The sequence below is a fragment of the Crocuta crocuta genome, unplaced genomic scaffold (genome assembly GCF_008692635.1).
Source record: "Crocuta crocuta isolate KB4526 unplaced genomic scaffold, BGI_CrCroc_1.0 scaffold267, whole genome shotgun sequence".
Taxonomy (NCBI): domain Eukaryota; kingdom Metazoa; phylum Chordata; class Mammalia; order Carnivora; family Hyaenidae; genus Crocuta; species Crocuta crocuta.
In genome coordinates, this window is record NW_027531899.1 from 1056060 (window position 1) to 1065620 (window position 9561).

At 43.8% G+C, this 9561-nt stretch overlaps 1 protein-coding gene across 1 annotated transcript; it reads right to left on the reverse strand.

Moving 5' to 3' along the window:
- Positions 1–3474: 3474 nt before the first annotated feature.
- LEUTX (leucine twenty homeobox) lies at positions 3475–4684 on the reverse strand. The gene is made up of 2 exons (XM_077773625.1): positions 4616–4684; positions 3475–3687 (listed from the first exon to the last, which is right to left on the reverse strand). Exons 1-2 carry the CDS (start codon positions 4682–4684, stop codon positions 3475–3477), a joined length of 282 nt encoding a protein of 93 aa, XP_077629751.1.
- Between the last annotated feature and the right edge of the window lie 4877 nt (positions 4685–9561).

Genomic DNA, 9561 nt, shown 5'->3' on the forward strand with positions numbered 1-9561 from the left:
GTCGGGGTCTGTGCTGACACCTCAGAGCCTGGAGCTTGTCTTCGAATTCTGTGTCTCCCTCTCTCTCTGACCCTCCCCTGCTCACGCTGTCTCTCTCTCTCTCTCTCTCTCTCTCTCTCTCTCTCTCAGAAATAAACAAAACATTTAAAATGTTTTAAAAAGAAAAAGAAATATCTACTCATTACATGACCACTAGAAGCAAGCATTCAGCAATATTCACTTGTTGAATCCAATCACCTTCCAAATCTGGAAAGGGATTCTTCTGATGGGCAACAACATGTCCTACTTTTATGCACCCCTCAAATTCCCATAGTGATTTCTCTAGGCCCATTCCCCCTCTCGGGCATCCCTTGATTAGGGAAGGTTTCCGCTGCTCTTCTGCCTAACCATACAGCCAAGCCATTGGCCATTGTCCATGAATCAGTAACAACCTGAATACAGGGACCTATTCTACTGGTCAAATCCTCCATTCTGCTAGGAAAACATGCAATTCAGCCCACTGAGCTGACTTTTTTTTTAACTTTCTTCAATCAGAGCATCTGTCTTCCAAACAGGATGCTCTCCATTCACCTTGGAACTTTGGGCCACAGGATTAAGCAGTACTTGGTCAATCAACTGAGAGCTGTTTATAAGTAACACCAGAGTCCAGTGGCTCCTCTCATGGCTCCAAAATCTCTTCTAGAAGAAAAGAGGCTCTCTCATGTCTCCTTGCATTCCCCAGGCAGCAAGATCCTGAATACATGATTTCCATTTTATTATGGAATGTTCTGGGCACTGACATCTCCAGTAAAGCATCTCCCCAGCGTCACCCAAGACATTATGGGTATTTCTGATTTCAAGATAATTTAAGGTCCATTAGTCAGAAGGACAGTTTCCATTGTGTCCAATAGCAAACTCATAGGGATAGCAAGCTTTCCTCTTAAATGGGAATCCTCTGGTCCAGACCCCAGTCATCATTACTGGGAGATGCTCACAGGCTTTTGCCAGGAGGCCGAGTCTACACTTGACATAGGGCAATCGCACAGAGAATTTGTACTACCGGCACTCAGGCTTCCATTCTGCACTGCGGGGTCTAGGGCAATCTTACTGGTTCTGGATTTAGCACTTCCAATTAATATTGTGGATGGAAGGGCAGATTCACATGCTTTCTGGTTTACTGTATGAGATAGGAGAATCATTCCCCACTTGGACACAACGTCCACATCATAACACCACCAATGCATGGGAATCCTTTTGAAACATTTCAATGACCATAATCCCACCAACCCTTGTATCTTCATGTTCTCTCAGTCTGATTGTAGCCTGCATCAGATGCATTTTGGTACCCATGTCAACGAGGTCTGGAAACTCCTCCACCCCCTAACCATTTTACCCACTCTTGTGCAAGAGACTTTGGGCTTCCAGGGAGAGGTTGAGCCTAGAGACCTTTTGCCAATCTTCATTACAAGGCAGGTTTCTCATTATCATCTTTGACTCATGGCTTTTAGAATTTCTCTGAACTAGGGTAAATAGAACAGGCTCGTTTGGGGTTCTTTAATGTCAGGAAGCCAGAGGGGTCCTTTTGGCCTGCCCAACCTTGGGTAGTACTATATTAAAATCTTTGTTTGAACTCCATGGATGTCCATTTTATTCATCTCAATTTTTTTTATTTTGGGGAAACATTTTATTCATATCATTTCTTTTTATTTTTGAGAAACAGAGAGCATAAGTGGGGCAAGGGCGGGGCGTGGGGGGACAGATGATCTGAAACAGGCTCCGTGCTGACAGTAGAGAGCCTGATGAGGGGCTCAAATTCACAATCCATGAGATCATGACCTGAGCCAAAGTCAGATGCTCAACCAAGCCACGCAGGCTCCCCTCATCCCATTTCTTAATAAGCACCTAGCCAGCAAGGGTGTGGGTGTTCATGTGGTGGATCAGGACCAGTGTGGACGGGGTTGAAGTTTCAGCTCCTATTGCAGGGGTTCTTGGTTTGCAAGCTCCCCAGGAGCTTGCCAGATATGATTTGAAACCAGCCACCATACAGAGAGCAAGGAGAGACAGAAGAAAGAGGCAGACTACTCCAGATTGGTAAATAACAGGTTTAGTAAATGAGGGAATTTACATTGGGTATGGGGAAAGGCAAGTGGAATGCACGTTCCAGGGACATGGAGGGGGCAAGGAGCCTCTGATTGCCCATGTCCAGCTCATGGGTGAACCAGCAGTCTTATCTTTTCTATAACCTTTTCCAACAGAGGCTCAAGGGCTTGGACTCTGGGCAGCTCCATCAGCTGGGATCCATGTGGGTGAGTCCTCAGTGGCAAAAATTGCAGGTGTCCCTGAGGGCCTCGTGGTGAAAGCTGCTGGTGTCTTCCTGCTCTCCTTTTCTTCTCAAGTGGGAAGGGTGGAGGGGGTGGGGGGGTAAGTGCCTCACAGCCAGGGAGATCCCTCTTTGGCAGCAAACTCTGTAGAACTGGGGATGGGATGACACAGCTAAAATGCCTCCTATGCTTTTCTGTGAGGCCTCAGGTTTTATGTTCCTCTGGGTTGCTGGGGCTTCTTGCTTGCACTCCAGAGCTCCCTCTGAGCTATTTTCATCAGTGAGTAGTTAGTTGTTAAACCACTGTTTTATGGAGACACAAGTGCTATGACCTCCTAGTCCACCACCTTGCTGATGTCACTCTAACTTTTTTAAAGAGAAAAAGATGGTCCATGGGGAACAGGCGCAGGGGAGCTGGGTCTATATGGCTTTAGTTAGGGAGCTTTCCTGGAGCTAGGTCAATTGGGACAGGCTAGCACCCATGGAAAACTAGCTGGTTTCTGCTACCATCCAAAAGGCACCTATGACTGTTCTTGACACTGAAATTTGGTTGAGAGGGTACTCAGAGGACAGAAGTTATAGGCAATGATAAAAGGTAGATTCTTGGGGAGCCTGGGTGGCTCAGTAGGTTAAGCCTCTGACTTTGGCTCAGGTCATGATCTTTCAGTTCACAAGTTTGAGCCCTGCATCCAGCTCTTGTGCTGACAGCTCAGAGCGTGGAGCCTGGAGCCTGCTTCAGATTCTGTGTCTCCCTCTCTCTCTGCCCCTCCTCTGCTCATGCTCTGTCTCCCTCTCAAAAATAAACATTAAAATTTTTTAAAGGTAGATTCTTTTTTTTAAGTTTATTTATTTTGAGAAAGAGAGAGAGAGAGCATGGCCGGGCGTGGGGGGGGAAGGATCAGAGAGAGAGAGGGAGAAAGAGAATCCCAAGCAAGCTTGGTGCTGCTATCAGCAGAGTTGGATGTGGGGCTCAAACTCACCAACTGTGAGATCATGATGACCTGAGCCAAGATCAAGAGACACTTGACTAAGCTACCCAGGCACCCTAGATTTCGTTCTAGCCCAGGTAAATTCCTGGGCTCTGATCCATTTAGACTTCAGTTGACCCATGAAAGCATTTGGAAATGTCTCTCAGCTGGTAAGAATTTGGATCACAGACCTATCTCAATATCCCCTCAACTGGGACACTTGGGGGAGAGGTACTGATCTAAATTATCATCCCCAGGTAAGGCATATTGTTGTATAAACTCATCTATGTCATAGGGAACGGAGGCCCAAGGAGGATCAGAGTCCCCCAGACATATCTGTTGGAGATCATGTGGCTGGGAATCCCAAGATGAATTCCACTTGGAAGGACCAGCTCCTCCAGATTGCTCGATATTAGGAGACTGCGGTAGTTCATGGTCACAGGTATCCAAAATACTGAGACTCTTGGGATGAGTGTTCTCTGAAGCTGCAGGTAAGGAGGACTCCTCCTCCTTAATTGAAGTCATATGGTTTGGTGCTTTTAGTGACGAATGTGAATCAGTTTGTTGTAGTTCCTTCTTTCTTTTGACACGCTGGTTCTTAAACCAAGTCTGGGGAGAGAGGAGGTGAGCAGGTTAATAAAGGGGAGGAGAGGCAGGTCCAAAGGGGAATCCTCATATTCCTCGGGAATTAGGTTCTTTTGGTATGAAAAGGCTAGTGTCGCATCTCTTCATAGTCATCTGAACAAGGGACATTCCTTCTATCCTCTGCTGTCCTGAGTTCCAGAAGGCAAAGGGAGCATAGGATTATGCTTGCAATGGATGAAATGGGACAGAGCACTCAAACCCTAGATCAGAAGGGGTTAACGCAAGGTGCTTCTGTCTTCTGGATGCTCAGTGTTTTCAGAGATGATTCTGAAGACCAAGAATATGGAGTGGGGGTCTGACTTGGGATGCCTTCAGGATTCACCAAGGGATTCTCATTCTCCAAATACTCTGTGGAAACTTAGTTGCAAGGCATCTAAATGACTGAATGTTCTGATTAAGGAGAACGTAGACATAAACAGGAGCTGACTCCAATGGGCTTATCTGGGATCCATCCTTAGGTAGCATTGTGGGTCTAGAGTCAGAAAGGTCTGGGTTCAAATACTAGCTCTTATGTTTATAATCCTTAGAGGATTTTCTGTGAACCTTAGCATTCCCTAATAAAATGGATGGTCATAAGAATAAAAATATAAGACATTATCCAGACACATACCAGTTGTTCAATAAATAGGAATTATGTGATGATTGAAGTGTATGTGAAGCTCTGGGTTAGGCGTTCTATCCAGACACACACTTAGGGACATACCTTTATAACTGATTCGTCTAGCTGAGTAGATGAAATAAGTTCCATCATGGTAGCCCAATCTGGGTACATGGTCTCTTCAAACACTTGTTTTAATGTTTGAAGCTGTTCTGCACTAAAGTGTGTGCGGCTCCGGCGAGTATACCTTCGATCTGCAAGAGGAATAGACCAAAGCTTTCATTAAAGAGTACATTCAGAGGTAAACTTCTTACCTGAGCCTGAGCCGAGAGCCAAGAGCTTGGTCTAAAAAGCTGACTCGCGGAAGCCACTCTTCATCGTCTTGCTGGGATTGCTCTGCGCCACTGAAATTGTTTCCCCTATGAGATAATAGTTCAGTCCTGGTTTAGGGCAACTGACTGTCCTAAGTGTCCACCTGCTCTAGAGGAATATACTGGGTCTGGAAAACAGTGTGGAGGTTCCTCAAAAAATTAAAAATAGAACTAACCTATGACCCAGCAATTGCACTACTAGGTATTTATCCAAGGGATACAGGTGTGCTGTTTCGAAGGGGTACATGCACCCCAATGTTTATAGCAGTGCTATCGGCAATAGCCAAAGTATGGAAAGAGCCGAAATGTCCATTGACAGATGAATGGATAAGGAAGATGTGGTATAGGGGCATCTGGCTGGCTCGGTAGGTTAAGCGTCCGACTTCGGCTCAGGTCATGATCTCACGGTTCATGGGTTCGAGCTCCACGTCGGGCTACTGTGCTGACAGCTAGCTCAGAGCCTAGAGCCTGTCTTCGGATTCTGTGACTCCCTCTCTTTCTGACCCTCCCCTGCTCACGCTACCTCTATCTCTCTCTCAAAAATAATTTTAAAAAGAAGAAGATGTGGTATATATATATGTGATGGAGTATTACTTGGCAATCAAAAAGAATGAAATCTTGCCATTTGCAACTACATGGATCGAACTGGAGGGTATTATGCTAAACGAAATTAGTTAGAGAAAGACAAATATATGACTTCACTCATGAGGAATTTAAGATACAAAACAGATGAACATAAGCGAAGGGAAGCAAAAAATATAAAAACAGGGAAAGGGAAAAAACATAAAAGACTTAAATATAGAGAACAAACAGAGTTGCTGGAGGGGTTGTGGGAGGGGGATGGTCTAAATTGGTGAGGAGCATTAAGGGATCTACTCCTGAAATCATTGTTGCACCACATGCTAACTAACTTGGATGTAAGTTAAACAATAAATAAAATGGAAAAAAAACCCTAAACTAAAAAAATTTTTTTAAATAGAGGAATATCCTAGAAACTCATAGCTTAGAACAATGAACCAAACTAGTGGGAGAAAATATAACTGTCCTCAGGGGGATAACAGAGGGTACTGGCATGATATCAACATTGGATGCATTTGAGTTCATCATATGATTCATAGAATGAGACTCTGTTGCGCTAATCAGCCATAGACTCAGACCCACTGCCATCTACACTGGACAGCATGTGAGATCCTGAAGCTGATTTGGCCATTTATCAATGAGGCCAGTGAGGGGATCAGGTATGGAGCTTAGTGACCTAAGAATGACCTGAGATTCTCCCATTTATTAGCTTTTGTCACTCTGGGAGTATCACTACACTGGCATTTTTTGCCCCTTTTCTCTGCCAGTAAAATGGTCCCCTATAGTTCACTTGCTTTGGAGAAGAACTGAGTATCCAGAAAGCAAGTCTGTTTAATTACAGCCTTGGTGTATAATAGGTGCAGAGTAGGTTTTTTTTTTTATTGTTTAAAATATAAATGTAAAACCATGGCATCCAGCAATATTTGGTCCATTTTATTTATTTATTTATTTCTAGGAGAGAGAGAGAGAGAGAGAGAGAGAGAGAGAGACCGTGAGCAGGGGAGGTCAGAGAGAGAGGGAGACACAGACTCTGAAACAGGCTCCAGGCTCTGAGCTGGCAGTCAGCACAGAGCCCGACGCGGGGCTCGAACCTACGAACCGCGAGATCATGACCTAAGCGAAAGTCGGACGCTTAACCGACTAAGCCACCCAGGCGCCCCTTGATCCATTTTCTATGGGAGATTCTATTTATGTAGGAGGCCCTTATTCTTCATAGAGACCCATACACTCAAAAAAGCCATCCTGCTCCCCAACCACCCCACTGTTCAGACAAGAGGTCATTCAGATTTCTCATAGCTTTTCAACATCTATTGAAACACCAAGGGGGTGGGGGGAATTATAAGACCTTGGAGGAAGTCTTCAAACATCTGGGAGACAGAGAGAGACAAAAAAAATGAAGCAGGAGGAGGAGGAAGAGGCACAAGTTAACAAACAGAAACATTTTCCTTAAGAAAAGGAATAAAAGATGGGCACCTGGGTGGCGCAGTCAGTTGAGCATCTAACTTCAGCTCAGGTCATGATCTCACAGTTCATGAATTGGAGCCCTTCATTGGGTTCCCTGCTATCAGCACAGAGCCCACTTCGGATCCTTTATCCTTCTCTCTCTGCACCTCCCCCAGTTGTGCTCCCTCTCTCTCAAAAATAAATAAAACTTAAAAAAAAAAGAAAGTGGGGTGCCTGTGTGGCTCAGTCGGTTGAGCGTCTGACTTCGGCTCAGGTCATGATCTCAGGGTTCGTGGGTTCAAGCCCCAAGTCGGGCTCTNGAAGGAGGGAAGAAAGAAAGGAAAGAAAGGAAAGAAAGAAAGGAAAGAAGGAAAGAAGGAAAGAAAGGAAAGGAAAGGAAGAAAGGAAGAAAGGAAGAAAGAAGGAAGGAAGGAAGGAAGGAAGGAAGGAAGGAAGAAAGAAAGAAAGAAAGAAAGAAAGAAAGAAAGAAAGAAAGAAAGAAAGAAAGAAAAGAAAGAAAGAAAAAAGAAGAGAAAAGAAAGGAAGGAAGGAAAGGAAGGAAAGGGAAGAAGAAAGGGAAGAAAGGGAAGAAGAAAGGGAAGGAGGGAAGAAAGGAAGGAGGGAAGAAAGGAAGGAAAGGAAGAAAGGAAGAAAAGAAAGGAAGAAAGCAAGAAAGAAAGAAAGAAAGAAAGGAAAGAAAGAAAAAGAAAGAAAGATAGATAGATAGATAGATAGATAGATAGATAGATAGATAGATAGATAGATAGATAGATGGGGCGCCTGGGTGGCTTAGTTGGTTAAGCGTCCAACTTTCGCTTAGGTCATGATCTCGCGGTTCGTAGGTTCGAGCCCCGCGTCAGGCTCTGTGCTGACTGCCAGCTCAGCGCCTGGAGCCTGTTTCAGTCTGTGACTCCCTCTCTCTCTGACCTTCCCCTGCTCACGCTGTCTCTCTCTCTCTCTCCTAGAAATAAATAAAACATTTTTAAAATTTAAAAAAAAGAAAGAAAGAAAGAAAGAAAATACCTGGGGGCACCTGCGTGGCTCAGTCTGTTGAGCTTTTGCTCAGGTCATGATCTCATGGGTCGTGAGTTCGAGCCCCACATCAGGATCCACTTTGGATCCTCTGTCTCCCTCTCTCTCTGCACCTCCCCCACTCATGCTCTCTCTCTGTCTCTGTTTCTCTCCTCTCAAAAATAAATATTAAAAATTTTTAAACAAAAGAAAAATAGAAGAAAATTTCAAAACGTTAAAATCAATATTCTCAGATAAATAATAAAAGATATTGCACTCATACACAAAGAACGTCTTGAAAATAAAGAAAACCCAGGTTGGACAAGCTTTCTTGGACACTGGTAGCTAATAATAAGGCCTTATGGGGGCTCCTGTCTGGTTGACTAGGTCAAGCATGTGACTCTTGATCTTGGGGTTGGGTTGTAAGTTCAATCCTCAGGTTGGGTACGGAGATAACTTAAAAATAAAATTAGAAATATATACAAGCCTTTAAATAATAGAAGAATTGGAAAAGAAAGCCCAAGAAATATTCCAGAAAGTAGAATAAAATAAGGAAAGCATGGACAAAAAGAGTGGAAAGATTAAAAAAAATAAAGATCGGATCAAGGACGTCTAATATTTGACTATGACATATCAGCAATATTGGACTAAAAAGTATCTCTTCAACTAAACAAAATTCTAGAGAGTATATTGAAAGTATTGTAAAAGAAATAATTTATCATTTGAGAAATGAAATGCAAGAATCTCCAGATAGAGCCTACTCAGAGATGAGCACAATAAATGAAAAAGGAGCTCTTTGTTGCAAAATAGCAGAATACAAGAAATATAGAAAAGCCTAAAAGCTTATAAATGAAGACAAAATTTCCACACAAATTATAATTAAAATTCCATTGGTCTTCAGAAAAGCAACACTGGGTATCAGAAGACAATGAATCAAGGACCATACTTTTTTTTTTTTCAAGATGTTACTTCTAACTAATCTCTGTACCCAACGTGGGTTTCACACTTACCTCAAGATCAAGAGTCACATGCCCTACCGAGTGAGTTAGCCAGGCACCTCAAGGACCATAACATTCTTAAGGAAACTATTTTCAACATATAGAATATTCTAGTCAAATTTATCCTTCCACACGAGAATAAACGCAGCTTCGGACATTCTATACTCAGTCAATTTACCTGCCATATATTTATCTTTTTATTTTAGAGAGAGAGCGTGAGTGGAGAGGGGCAGAGAGATAGAAAGAATCTCAAACAGGCTCCATGCTCATGCTCAGCTCAACACAAGACTCAATCCCACGACCCTGGGATCATGACCTGAGCCAAAACCAAGAGTTGGTCACCCAATCGACTGTGCCTCTGCCTTGTACCCTTTCTTAAGGAACCATATGAGGGTGTGGTTCAATCAATCAAACAAAATAAAGGGGGGGAATGTGTGTGGGAGAAAGATCCACACAAGAGAGTGACAGAGTCCCAGATGGATGCCTACACGCCAGGTCTGGAAAACGATGTAGCTGATTCCAGGAGGATGACACAAGCACCTTTCAAGAGCTCCCCTTCGGGGCGCCTGGGTGGCTTAGTCGGTTGAGCGTCCGACTTTCACTTAGGTCATGATCTCGCGGTTCGTGGGTTCGAGCCCCGCGTGGGGAT

Excerpts from the sequence above, each read along its gene's own strand:
- LEUTX (XM_077773625.1), bottom strand. The coding sequence starts at position 4,684 with ATGTACCCAGATTGGGCTACCATGATGGAACTTATTTCATCTACTCAG. Across the intron at positions 3,688-4,615 it reads TAGACGAATCAGTTATAAAG|TCTCCTAATATCGAGCAATC; the intron begins GTATGTCCCTAA and ends GAACTACCGCAG.